The following is a 15,728-nucleotide window of genomic DNA, read 5'->3' as shown; positions in this document are numbered from 1 at the left end:
TATCAGGAGAGGTAAGTCGGGTTTGAGCGGGCTGTGTTGTAGTGGAGTTCGGAAGAAATGTTCGACGGGCGTGTGGTATCCTATTCTGTTTCAAGAGCATGAGGAAGCGTAGGTGAGGGTCACATACCGGATTTCAAGAGGCTGTTGAGATACCAGAGGTATGGAGGAGTGGTTTCGTGACTTCAGGCCGACAGAGCCGCGATTTATTGCTCATCGAGGAAGAAAAAAGCTGGAAGGAATCGGAATCTGGTTTCGAGAATGAGGAATTTCTTGGAATGGCAAACTTGGCTGGAAAAGCAATACTCTTATGCTGGCCATAACGTAGATAGACTTTGGGCATGGGAGATGATCATAGACTTATAGTTGGAAAAGGAGAAATGGAGGTCTGCAACACAGATTAGACCCAAAAAGAATATTGAACAAAGCAACAGACCAAGTCGATGACTATTAGCAGGCGAGTTCGTTCAACCAGGTTCCCCCCGACCAAGTCCGAGGTGATGGCGGCGGCCGGAGATCCCATAACAGGCTTTCGGAGACCGAAACCGGCGGGGCGGGGCGAGGAACCCCCACCGGCGCCCCTCATTTCCAGCGTGATGTCACGGCGGAGTCAGCCCGCAACCTCGGACCATGTTCACGTCTTCTCTGCTTCTCTGCCTCCTCTTTGAACGCGGAAAACTCGCTCTCGAACACACCTCACTCCTCTCACTCAACTGTGCTCGCAGGATCTCGAAAGCTGCAAGAAACAACACGCACCATCACTCACTCAAGATGTCTCCCAACAAGTACACGCTGGCTACCCGGCTTACTGTGAGTGTCTTCCTCCGAGATCAACCCCCCGGAGGGCTAACCACCGCCCCTCCCCTTCCAGCTTGCAAATGGCAAGACGATCCCCCAGATCCAGCTGGGCCTGTACATGATGTCCGGCCGCGAGGTGACAAAGTCGGTCCCCTGGGCCCTGGCCGCCGGCTACCGCGGCTTCGACTGCGCGCAGATGTACCACAACGAGCGCGAGGCGGGCAAGGCGATCCGCGACTTTCTGGCGAGCGGCGAAAACGCCCAGGGCCTGACGCGCGAGGACCTCTTTTACACGACCAAGCTCGCGAGCAGCAGCGCCTCGTACGACGCCGTGCGCCGCTCCATCAAGCAGTCCGTCGACGTCTCCGGGCTCGGCTACGTCGACCTGTTCCTGCTGCACAGCCCCTACGGCGGAAAGGAGGCGCGCCTGACGAGCTGGAGGGCCGTCGAGGACGCCATCGACGCCGGCGAGGTGTGCATGGGCGGCGTCAGCAACTACGGTGTTGCCCACGTGAGTTTGTCTTTTAATTCTTCTGAAAACGGCCCCCCCAGGGGAGGGTGGGCAGAACCGGTGAGGCTCTAACAGTTATCCTTTTTTTTTCGTTTAGATCGAGGAGCTCGTGGCCTCGAAGCCGCGCATCGCCCCCGTCATCAACCAGATCGAGGTCCACCCCTTCAACACCCAGACGCACATCAGGGAGACGTGCGCCAAGCACGGCATCGCCATCGAGGCCTACGCGCCGCTGGCCCGCGGCATGCGCATGAAGCACCCCAAGATCCTCGAGCTGGCCAAGAAGTACGGCTGCACCCCGGCCCAGCTCTTCGTCCGGTAGGTCCTTTCGTTCTCGAGTCCACATCCGTCCGTCTACACAGAAAGCTGACAATGGTGCGAATGTAGCTGGTCGCTGGACCACAACATGATCACCCTCCCCAAGAGCGTGCGCCAGGAGCGCCTGATCGAGAACGCCAATGTCTCGGGCTTTGAGATCTCCAAGGAGGATTTGGCTGCCATGGACGCGCTGGATGAGCACCTGGTTACCGACTGGTAAGTTACTGAAGCCCGTATTCTTTTCCTCCATGTTTTCCTCTTGCCAGTGGCCGCAAATTTCACATTAGAGGTATCTTTCAGAGCTGACAGAGAGTCCCAGGGACCCGACCGAGGCGCCTTGAAGCGATAGTGAGATGCCTAGAGAGAGGGTGTTTAAGATCCCAAGCAAGCGTATATAAACCGAACCTTGTAATGTCTCTGTTGCGATCCCCGGCGCCGCTGTGCTTTTGATGCTTTCACCTGGAGATGTGTGAACTGATTCTATTGACCCCTGCCATTGCTCTGCTTGTATTGGATTCAATTGAAGCCTAGAGTCTTACGATGCCTTGGTAGGCAGACGCGGTCAAAGGTCCTTCATGGCCTACCACAGTGCTCATAAACCCTGACTATGACCCCAGTGTTGGCCGGCCCCCTACGTGTACAAACAGAAAATCACCTGCCAATAATCATCAGCCTACTGCTTGTACGTTCGTCCTTGAGCCAAAAGCACACCTAGGCACCTTTTATTGGCCTGACTGGCACGTTCGAAAGCTACCCCTCTTCACCCTTCCACAAGCAGCATTCGGCCCTGCTGCTTCAGCGTCCACATCCTCTCAGTCCTGACATCAACAGGCTCCCTGCCATAACAGACATCAGTAGGTTGATTCAAGACTGAAGAAGCCGTCTCATACCGAATGTCAGGACACCTGGACGCTTGAGAATTCGGCCCAAGAAATGAACCGTCAACTCGGCATCAGGCCGCCAGCGGCCGTGCCTTCACGCAACCCGGCCACCGTGTGCCGCTTCCACGCCCGGGGCATCTGTCGAGCAGGCGACGAATGTCTTTTCGTTCACGAGAACGTCGAATCTGCGCCCAGAGCCCGAGTAGACCCTCCTCCAAGGCCCTTCATGAGGGCTCTGACGGAGCAGGCAATGCCACTACCCTGCAGGTTCTTCCTTCGTGGCCAATGCAACAAGGGCGAGACCTGCGGATTTTCTCACGCTCAAGCACCGCCATCCAGTGGAACGGCGGCAGAGGAAACACTGCCGGTCGATGCTCGGGCCCAGATTCCCTGTTCCTTCTTTGCGAAGGGGATTTGTCGAAACGGAGACGGTTGTCCCTATCTACATACTGGAGACACGCAACACATTAGTACCATCCCAGAAGACACGTTGGTCAGCTTGTGTTCAATTAATGAGGCAGATGTGTTTGCATCATTGGAAGTACTGATGAGGGTCCAGATTCCAGCGATGGAAAGATGCACTCGCGATCTATTCGGCGCTTCTATCAGCTTCGGGCCAGGGGCATCAGTGGAGAATATCTCGCTCTCTTCGGACTATTCCACTGCGAGAATCACGAACCTCCCTGCTGGAAGCGGCTCAGGGTACGTTTCCCTTGTCCTCAGCCGCCTCGGGCTTGAAGTGCCGCCGAATTGCGTTCGTGTGCGACCATATGGGCAGGACAACCCGACCATCGCGGCGGACGTCAGGGTCGAGGACCCAAACTTTGCCAAATCCCGTTATGCCAAGTACGAGACGGGCGAGCTGGCCAAAGTCGACGGCTTGTTGGACGTGAAAGACTTCGCCCTCGCGTTGCCGGCCGCCAACGGTGCGGGCGGCTTCGCTCACCGTGTCAACTGCAGGAAGATCATCTGCTCTTGGCACAAGCCGCTACGAGTGGCACTGCTCAAGTTTGACTCGGAGGAAGTGGCCAGGGAGGTTTTTGACGGCTTCTCTACGGGAGCATACAAAGACCTCGGCTCTGCAGTCTCTTGCCGACTCGGCCAGGTCGAAGGCCCATACTGGGGAAGCCGAGGATACCAAAGGCGGTTCCCTTCGGAGTCGCGAAAGTGGACTTTGACGCTTCGAGTGCCTCTCCAGGCTAATGATAAAGATATACTACGGACAATTCCCAGGAACGCCAGACCAAGGGACGTAGGGTTCGAAGGCACGACGTACCGGCTAGGGGACGAGTGCAGCGCGAGACAGCTCGCCATGATCGAGAAGCTCTTGACAAAGATCGGCTCTCTAGAGATGAAACTGACCGCCAACATGGAGATTCCGGGGAAGCGGGTCAAAGCCATGGCTCGATTCGTCGACGAGGCGGACGCGAAGGAGGCAGTGGAGATTCTCAACAACATCCGGCTGCCCTTCAACGAGACCGACAAGCTCAACGTCAACTTGGTGTATTCATCGACCTACAAAGTGGCGACCAAGGTCTTTGAAGCCGTGTGGGGAGACGTCGAGGCGGCCAAGGTTGCGTCCAGCGAGAAACACATCCAATTCAAGCACTTCCCGCCTACGAACGGCTACATCTCCTTGCGGCTGGAAGGCGAGGACCGCGGGGACCTCGCCGCCGCCGAAAAGGTGGTCGACACCATCCTCCGCGGCCAGACGGTGACCGACAAAGAGGGGACGAAGCCCTTCTGGAACCCGTCTTTTGGTAACCGAGCAGGGGCAGAAAAGGCTCTCCGGAAAATCGAGCAGTCGTTCCGGGTCGCTTTCCATTGTCTCCCGTCCAAGACAGAGGTCAGAGTGTACGGCACGCCCGACAAAGTCGCCCAGGCGCGACGCACTGCTCCGAGCCTTTGGCGACAGCCCGTCGACCTCGCACTCCATCCCGCTTGACGCGAATAGCTTCCGATGGGCCATCCACGGCGGCTTCCAGGACCTGAGGGACGCCTTGGGCCCCGAGAACGTCATGCTAAGCGTCCTGCCGACAGCCAGTAGAATCGAGGTCATCGGCCCGCGGGCGTCGTACGACCTCGCCATGGACATCATGTCTGGGCGGCGGGAGAGTACGAAGACGACCGCTTCTGCGCAGAAGCGGACCGAGGAGAGCCCGGGGATCGACTGCTCCGTGTGCTGGACCGAGGCCGGGGACCCGTTGACGACCCGTTGCGGACACGTCTCCTGCCGCGACTGCTTCGAGAACTTCTGTCGGTCCGCCGACTCGGGCGACGCCGGCTCCGACCTGCGGTGCCTGGCGGACGAGGGCTCCTGCGATACCGTCTTCGACCTTCTAGAGCTGGAAGAGCACCTTCCGTCCCTCGCCTTCGAGGAGGTCCTCGCCTCGTCCGCCAAGTCGTACATCGCCAAGCAGCCCCTTACGTTCCGCTACTGCCCGACGGCGGAATGCGGCCTGGTCTACCGGGCGGCGCCGGCGGACCGTCCGGGGGTGTTTGCGTGTCCCGGTTGTGCCCAGAGCGTGTGCACGGCGTGCCATCACCCTCACGCGGGCCAGTCGTGCGCGGAGTACAGGTACGCCGCCTCCGGGTGCGAGGAGGCGTTCGACAGGGCCAAGGCGGAGCTGGGGATCAAGGACTGCCCCAGGTGCAAGACGTCGATCCAGAAGTCGTCCGGGTGCAACCGCATGACGTGCGGCGGGTGCGGGGCGCACATCTGCTGGGTCTGCCTGGACACGTTTGCGAACGGTCAGGCGTGTTACTCTCACATGAACAGGAAGCATGGGTCCATATTTCCTGAAGATCCTCTGTACGATCTATGAAGGGCTTACGAAGCCTGTGATTCGTAGGGGGGGGGATAAACTGAGTTGTTGTTGTTGACTTACACGTAGAACCCGTAGCTTATCTTGGTGTGATATGTAGAGATCAATAGACATGGATCATTGAGATTTGTTATGGAGAGTGAGCAAGATAGTCTCATCCAACATATGGTTCCTATTTCTCATCTGTTTGCTCTTGGTTCTTTCTAAATAGCTGTACTGCCCAAGTTCTATATTCGAGGTAAACCATAGCAGGCAGATTTACTCTGACCAGCAGGATTATGTATGTGTGTGTGTGTGTGTGTGTGTGTGTGTGTGTGTGTGTGTGTTGCGAACCCCTTCTGCTGCTCAGGTTCTTTGTCCTGATGACTCTCTTACTCGACCGCATTACTAACAAAAGAGACTCATATCTAGACGGAACAACTCTCTACTTTCTCAAAACCTCCCTCAACGCGTCAACCTCGGCCTCTTTCCTTGCAAGCTCCAACTTGAGCCGGTCTCGCTCCTCTTCCACGACCCTCAGGGCGGACTCCAACTCGGCGATACGGTCGCGGCCTTTTTGGCGATACCGGCGGGCGGCGATGGTGTTGCGCTGTCTCCTGATGGTGCTGGCATTGTCTTCGTCAACCGATCCTGTGTCGTCGACTGCGTAGTTTTGGACCCTGCGCCTGTTGCTGCCACCTGAGGGCTTGGGCCGTAGGACCTCATCGACAGAACCCGTGCGTGCCATATTGGCATTGTCGGTGTTTGGCGACGGCACATCGCACAGTCCGATGTAGCCTTGCATTCTGGAAGTCTCCACAAGGCCAGTTTGGAAACTACCCTGGAGGTCGGCGGGAGATCCGTGGCCGCCTGGTGATATAAGTAAGGCATTCAGGGCTTAGTGTTAGCTGGAGGGGAGAGGTCTTGAGCACGTACGGTACGATTGTGTTGGTAGCGAAGGGACCATGTTCATCGGACCTTGGATTGCGTCCCCTTGGGCGTTGCCAAACTCGTTGCGAGTATGGGCTCTCCCGCTCTGAACTTCCATCTCAGGCGCCCGGTCTGGACCAAGACGGGGATCCAAAGGCGGGGAATGTCCTGGGGCGTATGTATCCCAACCGAACATTAGATGAAAGGCATCGAAAGGCGATAGAGCCCTGTTTGTTTACGCCAATATAGTTCAGGCTCTCTGGGACACTTGTTGTCGGAAGACGTCGAGAGAACCTCCTTGAGTTGCGGTGCTGATATCAGTTTCTGGGGCTGCCATTGCTTCCGACTCTTGCGCCTCTCCCTTGTTCCGGAGAGGCGAGCAGAAGACTATTTGTGCACGGGCATGCTGGACGAATTCGGAGGCGGGCTTTCAGCTGGCAGCGATCGCCGACTTGGAGGAGTTATGGTGAGCAGCAGGCGCTTCCCCGGGCAGTAACGGAGACATAAAAACTTGGAAAAATGATGGCTAATGGACTATGTCTCGCCCCGGATAGCCCAAGGGTCAAGACCGAATACGTTCGAACTGGGGGGGAGCAGGCTTGTCGAACTCATCTTCTCATTGGACAGGGGTTGGAGTGAGTCGAGATGGCTCATAATGATAATCATGCAGGATGCCACGGCACCAACCATGTGATTTGTTGGCTTTTGAGTGATGCCCTGATGCATCGCCTCTTAGTTACATTCCTCCCGAGAACAAATCAACATCACCGGACCTCTCTCTCTCTCTCTCTCTCTCTCTCTCTCTCTCTCTCTCTCAAGGTTCGCCCTCTGGCGACCAGTTGTACCAGCCCATGTCGACCTCGTCGATGACCCCCCACTGGTCGATGAACTCCTTCTTCTTGTCCTCAAGCCCCTCGGTGTCCAGAATCTCGAACACGGTCCTCCAGGCGCTGTTCACAGCGCCAATGATCCACGCGTGCCCGGAGCTCAGCGCCTCTCCGCCGAAGTGCAGGTGGCCGTTGGCCGCGGGCCGCATCAGCCAGGGGAGGGTGCTGCTGAACTGGCCCGGCCCGAAGATGGCGAACGCGCCGTTGGAGTAGGCCGAGCCGTACCAGTCGTACGCGTGGTAGGTCTCGAACTGCGAGAGGACGAACTCGTGAGACACGCCGTGGAGCTCCGCCAGGTTCCTCAGCATCACGTCGATCAGGACGTCGGCGCTCTCGGGCTGGTAGGGCGCCTGCGTCGTCGGGTTGTGCGGGTTCAGGTACGATCCCAGGCGCGAGGCGTCCTGGCCCCAGACGTAGCTGGCGATCATGGAGCCGGGCGCGTTCGGCACGTCGACACCGTAGGAGGGATACACGCAGCGGCGGATGGGGAGATCGGTGAAGGACTGGCCGCCCTGAAAGTTGCCGGTCGTGAGGTTCTCCCACCTGAGAAGAAACCAGCGTCAGCTCAAAAAAGTCCCGAGAACGTCTTGTGTTTTGGGTTTCTTGAATCGGAGAGAAGAATCTGCTTACCATCGGGTCTTGAACTTGAAGCCGACCTTGGTTGAGGGATCGTAGCTGCAGCCATCCAACGTCAGTATGTCTTCGCTCCCTAATCAATCTGTACAAGAAGAAACGTACTTCAAGGTGCGGATGGCATTGTTCTCAAAGTAGCTCAGATCCAACTCGGTCATGTTGATGACCTGGAGGGCGCCCAGCGGGACGGTCGAGATGACGTGGGCGTAGCTGTACTCCTCGGTGCCGTTGACGACGACCTTCAGCGTGCCGCTGGGGCCCTTCTTGATGTCGGTGACCCTGTTGTGGAGGACGGGCTTGTTCTTGACGACGAGGTTCATGCCCTTGGTCAGCATGTCCATGCCGCCGTTGATGAGGGTCCACTTGTTGATGTCGGCGCTGTCAAAGATCCACTGCTCCAGCACGGCCTGGGACATGGAGTACATGTCGTAGTGGCCGGTGGCGTCGTTGATGGTCTCCAGCCAGTCGATCTCGGTGTTGGTGAAGCCCTTGTCCAGCAGGAACTGCCGCACCGTCACGGAGTCGTACTCCATGAGCAGGTTGAACCCGGAGGTGAAGTCCGCCGTCAGCTCGTCGGTCATGAACTTGACCTGGTCCGCCCAGACCGTGCTTGCGGACTGCGTCTCAAAGGCCGAGTCGAAGACGGGCACGTCGTATCGGTCGGGGGACGCCGAGGTAGGTTCTTGGAGCAGGGACGTGACGCCGTTGTAGCGTCTCAACGTGTTGTCCGTCTTGAAGATGTAGTGCTTCTGGACCACCTGGTCGCGTTCGGAGACCTGCTTGTTGATGTAAGGGATGAGACTCCATGATTTGTTGCCGATGATGCGGTCCATGTAGGGCATGGGCGGGAAACGCATCGCTCCCACGTCCTGTACGTCACGTCAGCGGGAAGACTCCGACAAGCGATTTTATGTTATCCAACTCGCTCACATAGTAGTCGTAGTACGCAGGATCGTCGGGCGTCGACTGGTCCCATGCCTGCTGATCGAAGTGATGGGTATATACTCTCCCACCGACGCGGCCGGACACCTCGTGGATGTCGTAGTCGATACCGAGGGAGTCCAGCAGAATGGCAGCGTAGAGACCTGCTGCCCCTCCTCCAATGATGCCCACCTTGAGCGGAATGTCCTTTGGAGTCGGCACCTTGCTGGAGTTTGTGTAGCAGGAATCGTCAACGACCTTTCGGAAGAATGCGGCACGGGGGTTCGCGGCGGCGAGCTCGCCGTCGTTGCCGATATTCCTCTCTTCCAGTCGAGCCGGCTTGGCTTCAGAAGCAGGCAAAGCGAATGTGGGTGCCAACAAAAGGGCGGCAACGAGCGTGCGGGGATTAAGGAGCGACATTTTCGGCGGGAATGACTGAATTGTGTTGCCGGAAAGGACTGTGGTTGAAGCTGGGAACTATGTTCGAAAATGACAAAGTTGACAATTTCCCTCCCTGTTCTTATAAGTTTTTGAACACATGTGTCTGTCCGTTTGTCTGTCCGATTGCATCTGCGAGAAAGCAGCACTGCAGCAGCAGCAGCAGCAGCAGCAGCAGTTCTCTACGATGAACACAAAACTACTAAAGCCTTTGAGCATCCAGTCCAACGAGCCACACATGTATGTATCCATGTCTCGAAGTCAACCCGGCATCATTCCTCTCTTCTAGTGCCAAAAGTTCGGCACGTGGGCTGCAGTGACCTTGGAGCTGGAATGTTGGGCTTCGACCAGACTTCCTCGTCCACAGAAATCTCCCCACAACTGGTCAATCCATACGCCGGACGGCGCGAGCCTTATTTCCCTACGTGTCTCCCGCCCGACGCTATCACAGCTTGTCTGAGCCTTACATACCTCCAGGCAGCCACAAACATAGGAAGAATTCTAGCTGGTAAACGGAAGTGTGTCCGCAGCGAAACGGGCCACTAAGGGCTGAGAGGTGACATGCAAAAGCAATTTCAAGGGGTCTTGGAGGTTAGAATTGATTCTCACTTGGGAATCCCGAGGGTGATTGCAACAGTTCATTGGTCGCGGCGTGGAATTAGGACTGAATGGTGGAGAACTTTCCCGCAGTGTCGGAGGGATAGGAAGCTACAGCGCATTCATTATCTGTAGTTTGTTGGTGCTTTTGGTTGTGCCTTGAAGCAAGCGTATGCTCAATTGGACAAGAAGCCGAACGGGGACTGGCGTCCTGTAGCTCTGTTCTGTGGCAAGTATTGTAAGCGGGCACACGCTCAATAGTTGGTTGGTGGCGCATGAATACATTTGAAAGGGAACATGGGTTGCTTTTGATTCTTGATGTGCTTGAAGAGGCCCAAGGACTCGAGACGGCTCTCGTCATGAGCATAGTTGCTTTTACACACCAACTTGAGCCTTCCGACTCACTGTCACCAGGCCAACACTTGCATAAGCACAAGTGCTCCCTTGATTCATCTTTGATGTGCCTATCCGAGCATGTCGTTTTGTAGGTAGCTGCGCATCGGTATCGCTTCAAAGACAGAATCTACACCGACTGGTATCAACTTGATCTTGCTCGAGTGCAGACCGATGGAGTTCTGTAGGTGCTTCCAAGGCCTAATGATGCACTCACTACCTTACGTCGCCACATTTCTTTCTGCGACAACGCTCTCGGGTTGTTCGAAATAATCCGTAGTCTTCTGTGTTACTAAAGGCAGATAGGTTGATCATGTAATCCATCATCCCTGTACAAAGGTTCGACGGGATCTGTGTTGCTTTTACTTGTCCGTGGGCACAGTGCCGAGTCTAAGTGCATCCAGCTTCTACCAGCGCGTCGAAGCTTCTTCGTTGCTCATCATGACTGCGCCCGGGAGCAAATTGATTCCGGAGGCAAACTAGTTCCGATTCGCTGAGGCAGCGTTCGGGACAGAGGCGTCGGACCTTGCTAACATCCGCTCGCCGTGAGGGGCCGTCCCCCTGCGGGGAGTTGGCTGATTGATAATGCTCAATGAGAGCCGCTGGTGGATCTCGCGTGCTAGATGCACTCAATCATGCCAGATGTCGGGTTATTGCGCGATGGTGGGATCGAGGCGGGGTTGAAGTTTGACGACCGCTTAAGTGTGCCAACATGACGGACATATAAGCCGCTCGTCCTTCCCACGCAAACAAACAAACAAACAAACAGAGGATTCACTCACTCCAACAACTCCGTACCACCGACTGAATCTAATAGATCAATTCCATCCCAACTCATCAGTCTCCATCACATTGCCCCCATCATCATGTCTGCGATTAAGAAGGTCACCGTTGTCGGAGTAAGTCAATAAGACCCAAGCCGCCAGCAGGCCACCAGACCATTTAGAAAAACCTATCTGCTAACTCTCCCTTAGGGTTCCGGAAACCTTGGCCCCAGCATTATTCGCGGTCTTTTGGCGGGCCTTTTCGAAGTCACGGCGCTCTCCAGAAAGGAGTCTTCCGCAACATTCCCTTCTGAAGTGACTGTCAAGAAGGTCGACATCAACTCGCTCGAGGAAGTGACCGCTGCCCTCCAGGGCCAAGACGCCGTTGTCTCCATCGTTGGAACAGCCGGTTTTGCCAGCCAGAAGACCCTTGCTGACGCCGCGCTTGCCGCCGGCGTCAAGCGTTTCATTCCCTCCGAGTTTGGCATCAACACCCGGGAGGCCCGCGGCACCAAGATCGGCGGCATCTTGACCCCCAAGATCCAGACCGTTGATTACCTGACCGAGCTTTCCGAGAAGAACAGCTCATTCACCTGGACCGGCATTGCTGTCGGTCCGTTCTTTGACTGGGTAAGACACCGATCCCCATTGACTTCAAGCTTGCATGGATGACCGGGGGACTGGGACTAACACAAGCATTACAGGACTTCAGCGGCGGTCTTCTTGGCTTTGAAGTTAAGAACAAGACTGTCAACATTTTCGACTCCGGCAACGAGCCTGTGTCTCCGTCCACCCTCGGCTTCATCGGAGAGTCTGTCGCCGGCGTGCTGAAGAACCTCGAGGCGACCGCCAACAAGTACATCCAGGTCGCCTCTTTCACAACAACCCAGCGCGAGCTGCTCAAGGTGGTCGAGGAGCAGACCGGCTCCACCTTCACCGTCAACAACGTCAAGACTTCGGACCTGGAGAAGACCGCCGACGAGAAGCTGGCCAAGGGCGACTACAGCGCCTTCATCCAGTTGCTCCAGCAGCACCTCTTCGGCGACGGCAACGGAAATGCCACGAAGGACAATGCTGCGGTGAAGCTCTTGGGCCTGCAGGAGAGCGATGTCAAGGCGGAGACAAAGAAGGCTCTGGCTGCGTGGAAGTAGAGAACGAGGAACGACTGATGATAACGACTCGATAGATTCAATTCAAAAAGAAATTACAACGTGCGAGTAGAGCCAAGTGGATTGCGTTTTTCCTGCGTGACGACAGGGTTGATCTTAAAAACCCGCTCCATCGGAAATCTCCTCTTAACCACCTTCTGCAAGGCTTTCTGTGACATGAAATCTATTGTGAGAGTATCCCCGATGTAGTGGATGTAGAAAACCTGTCAGGTCTGACCGACTCGCAGCGGCAGCAGACGTGGTTTCTTTTCTTCTCAAAATTACGAGTTTTTTCCCTCCCCCCTAATCTTTTTCTCTGACCGAAGCAGTTTCTGTTCGGGACGAGCATGGCGGAACTGTGTGTTGTCTCGGAACACATACATGCTCGAAATATTGAACACCCCAGCTGCTACTACTTGTTTTAGACGTCAGTTGAGGTAAAAGTCCCCTGGTTCATGAGAGGCGCGACACACAAAGTACCAAATGGGAAGTCTCATGGCGATTACTCTACTGCGTAGTGATGTCAGTGACTGAATGTATGTATGCGTGGAGATGATCAACGCTGATGCGCATATCCAGCTTGTGTATCATGAACAGACATTCGGCAGCGCTTTCTCATGCGAGCACTGGGTTTCTTTCAGAATCCAAAACAGGAAAGAAGAGGAAAACGGGATAGATGAGTAAACTGTAATGATGGAAGAAATGGACCCGATTCGCTCCTTCAATGCCTTCGTCTGATCCGAAGGGCAGTTCTGGCAACGTGAGAACTCAATCCAGCCTATGGCACGATGACCGCACGTAACTCCAATCATGCGTCCAATAGACCGTGGCCCAGCGGCCGTTTAAGACCATCAAAAAGCTTTGTTCCGAAGCTCCGATAAACATTGGCATCCGACTGAATCGGTTCCGAACATTGAGTTGTGTGCCCGTCACTGTACCCTTCCTTGTTCCGAATCCACCTGATAAAGATCTAGTCCTCTGCAATTTCATAGACGTCATTTCTGCTCCAAGTGTACCCTCTGTTCGAAGCGTCTCGCGATCTCTGTCAACAGTAATGTACCACAGTCTCTGAGCGGCATTCTAGGTAGACGACTACGACGTTGTAAGCCGGCCTACGAGTCCTCACTTCTGCACAGCAATGCCCATCGAGATACGGAAGGCTCTGGACCGCGACCTCAGGCGTTGTGCCGAGATAGGGCACCAGGCGTTCGCCAACAACCCATTCTTCAAGGTCAAGTTTCCCGGCTACGTGCCGAAAGATGGATTCCTTGGCCTCCGGACGGACGACCTGTCGAGGCAGCTCCGCGAGGACCCAACCGCTCGTATGTTCGTAGCGGTGGACACGGAGCGGCGAGGCGACAGCGCGATAGTGGGGTTCGCCAAGTGGAATGTCTACCCGAGTGGCATGCCCTACGCCAAGTCCACACCGTCCTCGTGGGGCGCCGCAGCCAACGTCGACGTGTGCAAGGCAGTCTTCGGCGGGGTTGAAGAGATGCGAAATCGTTTGATGGCAGGCAAGCCATGTATCTGTGAGTTCCCTCCTTGGTCTCTGGACCGTGGGCACCACGAAAAGGACTCTCCGCTGAGACATGGCGACCGTAGACCTACATATCCTAGTCACGGACCCGATGTATCAACAGCGTGGTGTCGGACAGCACCTGATGGCTTTCGGCATTCAAGAATCTCTCCGTCTGGATATTCCAATCTACCTCGAGTCTACGGAAGCAGGCCACTCGTTGTATTCGAACATTGGGTTTGATGATGTCGAGGTCCATCGCGCTGATATAGCCAAGTCTGGACAGTCGCGGCCTCACTTGATCTGGGCTATGATTCGGGAGGCCTATTGTTGGTTCCCATAAGAAATAACATATCCCTTGGGCAACTCCGCCGGTAGCCAAGGCAGACCATCTCTCGATCAAGATAAAAATAAAAATTGGGAGCCATTGCGTGTTATTGTGCGTGATAGAGTTGCACATAACAAGAGAAACATCTTCACCCTCTGTTATGAACCATCTTTCTAACATCGCTCAGCACCTTTTGTTTGTGACTTCCAAAGCGCAGTAAAATTGTGCGAGGATTGGGCTCGGTGATCCAATGGTTCGTACACGTCTGCCAGTCGAACGATGTTCCGTTGATTGAGTCACCGAGCCCTCGTGTAAGTCTGATGCGAGGAAACATTACACGGCATTTCTATACGCTGTTGGGTCCGAGTTTGCGAACCACTCCCTCTACGGTGTACGGCAAACTTGCATCCTATCAATTTCATACCATTTCGAAGCTCCGGAGGCCTGCTAGACCGAAGATCGGAGCTCTTCCGGGAGGCTCTCTCACAAGAGGGCGGGCGTGTAACGGAACAGTAACGTTTTCCATGTTCAACCCCAGCCCCGCTGATCGACGCAGAGAGTTTTCGGTGACGGTTGCGAAATACTCAAAAGAAGAATGCTTCCCGATGCAGGGAACGTTCAAACATCACACCAATGTTGGAAATTGTTTTGATTAATGCCCAACGCGCGTCGCTATCTTTTCTCCTAAACAATCAAAATCACCTGTGTAAAAAAATACGATGCGAGGACTGCCCAAGGTCGGAGGTCCCGACAAAGCGGTCTACAGGATTCCGGTGACACCTGCGCGACGGTGTACCCGAAAGCTTTGTTTGCTGCAAGCCTCGGGCGCGTACAGACGAGGCCAGACGTATGTAAGACCCAAGTCTTCGTCATGCTGATCGTTCGTGTTGCTTTGGGAAAGAAAGAAAAGATTGACACCGTCGGTCAAGATGGGCTCATGTAGGGCGGCAGCCTCATAGTCACAAGACGAGAGCCTTGACTCTCTGGCCAGTGACGACGAACGACTGGGAGAGCTCGAGATCCCAAGGCTCTTCTTGGTGTGGGTTGAAGTTCGATTGGGTTCTATAAAACAGCTACTCCCGTCATTCCCATTTTCTATCTTGCCCTCACTACAGCCAGACTCAATTCTCTCATCTTTTAGACACATTCGACCTAGACTTCAATCACATAGGGCTGTAGATCTCGATACATTCCTCGTTCAGGAGAAGGTTCACACACAAATCCACAACTCGTCCCCTCACAAAGTCTCCTCACAGTATACCATGTTCCTCATTACCATCTTTACCGGGGCCGCTGCTCTTTTGGTCGGAGCTGAAGCCAGCGCCGTGCCCCGTCAAGCCATCGCAGACCCGCACATTACCAACTTCCGGATCTGGAGCGCAGAGGGCTGTGCTCAAGAGGGCAACCTCGGCGTGTGGACCATCACCCAGTCGCAGACCAACGTTTGCCAGCCGACATTCAATGCGCCGGGCGATGATGTCAAGTCGATCCGTCTCAACAGTCTCGTCGACGGTTGCGAAGGTCTGTACCCTATCCCTCTTGCCGTCCCTAGTCACGTATGGTGCTGATTGTCTCCAAGTATTTGTCTATCCCACGGCAGGATGTGAAGGTGCTGCCCAAAAGGTCAACGTGGAGACGTGCGAGGGAATCGATGTTGAAGACAGTGCTCAGAAGCTTCTGAGCTTCAAGGTTGTCTGCGCCTGAAGGACGCTGGATAATAATTTAGACCTGCACCGATACGACACGAGTGCGCCATTTTCGTGAATGGTACGTGGGGATTTCTAGTTTTGCTTCAAACGTTGCATAGCGAAGAATGTCACCGAGATAATATCTTAATTCAGGAGAACCATTAGCTACTCTGCTC

The 15,728-nt window shown here is 55.2% G+C and overlaps 8 protein-coding genes across 8 annotated transcripts; 5 read left to right on the top strand and 3 right to left on the bottom strand.

Moving 5' to 3' along the window:
• Positions 1–768: 768 nt before the first annotated feature.
• CH63R_03452 (Aldo/keto reductase) lies at positions 769–1,965 on the top strand (the record flags this gene model as incomplete). Its single annotated transcript, XM_018298427.1, has 5 exons — positions 769–807; positions 869–1,306; positions 1,404–1,624; positions 1,694–1,840; positions 1,944–1,965. 5 exons carry the CDS (start codon positions 769–771, stop codon positions 1,963–1,965), a joined length of 867 nt encoding a protein of 288 aa, XP_018163243.1.
• A 592-nt stretch (positions 1,966–2,557) lies between these two features.
• Positions 2,558–5,330, top strand: CH63R_03451 (Ariadne ring; the record flags this gene model as incomplete). Its single annotated transcript, XM_018298426.1, has 2 exons — positions 2,558–4,359; positions 4,460–5,330. The coding sequence occupies 2 exons, from the start codon at positions 2,558–2,560 to the stop codon at positions 5,328–5,330; spliced, it is 2,673 nt and encodes an 890-aa protein (XP_018163242.1).
• A 424-nt stretch (positions 5,331–5,754) lies between these two features.
• Positions 5,755–6,276, bottom strand: CH63R_03450 (BZIP transcription factor JlbA/IDI-4; the record flags this gene model as incomplete). The annotated part of the gene is made up of 2 exons (XM_018298425.1): positions 5,755–6,179; positions 6,246–6,276. 2 exons carry the CDS (start codon positions 6,274–6,276, stop codon positions 5,755–5,757), a joined length of 456 nt encoding a protein of 151 aa, XP_018163241.1.
• Positions 6,277–7,053: 777 nt separating this feature from the next.
• CH63R_03449 (L-amino acid oxidase) lies at positions 7,054–8,616 on the bottom strand (the record flags this gene model as incomplete). Its single annotated transcript, XM_018298424.1, has 2 exons — positions 7,054–7,669; positions 7,865–8,616. The coding sequence occupies 2 exons, from the start codon at positions 8,614–8,616 to the stop codon at positions 7,054–7,056; spliced, it is 1,368 nt and encodes a 455-aa protein (XP_018163240.1).
• Positions 8,617–8,635: 19 nt separating this feature from the next.
• On the bottom strand, positions 8,636–9,100 carry CH63R_03448 (L-amino acid oxidase; the record flags this gene model as incomplete). Its single annotated transcript, XM_018298423.1, has 1 exon — positions 8,636–9,100. The coding sequence occupies one exon, from the start codon at positions 9,098–9,100 to the stop codon at positions 8,636–8,638; it is 465 nt and encodes a 154-aa protein (XP_018163239.1).
• A 1,874-nt stretch (positions 9,101–10,974) lies between these two features.
• Positions 10,975–12,023, top strand: CH63R_03447 (NmrA-like family protein; the record flags this gene model as incomplete). Its single annotated transcript, XM_018298422.1, has 3 exons — positions 10,975–11,007; positions 11,083–11,502; positions 11,577–12,023. 3 exons carry the CDS (start codon positions 10,975–10,977, stop codon positions 12,021–12,023), a joined length of 900 nt encoding a protein of 299 aa, XP_018163238.1.
• Positions 12,024–13,158: 1,135 nt separating this feature from the next.
• Positions 13,159–13,879, top strand: CH63R_03446 (Acetyltransferase; the record flags this gene model as incomplete). The annotated part of the gene is made up of 2 exons (XM_018298421.1): positions 13,159–13,549; positions 13,638–13,879. 2 exons carry the CDS (start codon positions 13,159–13,161, stop codon positions 13,877–13,879), a joined length of 633 nt encoding a protein of 210 aa, XP_018163237.1.
• A 704-nt stretch (positions 13,880–14,583) lies between these two features.
• CH63R_03445 (EC86 protein) lies at positions 14,584–15,568 on the top strand (the record flags this gene model as incomplete). The annotated part of the gene is made up of 3 exons (XM_018298420.1): positions 14,584–14,711; positions 15,036–15,385; positions 15,444–15,568. The coding sequence occupies 3 exons, from the start codon at positions 14,584–14,586 to the stop codon at positions 15,566–15,568; spliced, it is 603 nt and encodes a 200-aa protein (XP_018163236.1).
• Positions 15,569–15,728: the final 160 nt, after the last annotated feature.

This window comes from Colletotrichum higginsianum, chromosome 2, assembly GCF_001672515.1.
Source record: "Colletotrichum higginsianum IMI 349063 chromosome 2, whole genome shotgun sequence".
Classification (NCBI taxonomy): domain Eukaryota; kingdom Fungi; phylum Ascomycota; class Sordariomycetes; order Glomerellales; family Glomerellaceae; genus Colletotrichum; species Colletotrichum higginsianum.
This window is presented reverse-complemented; position numbering and strand designations above follow the sequence as displayed.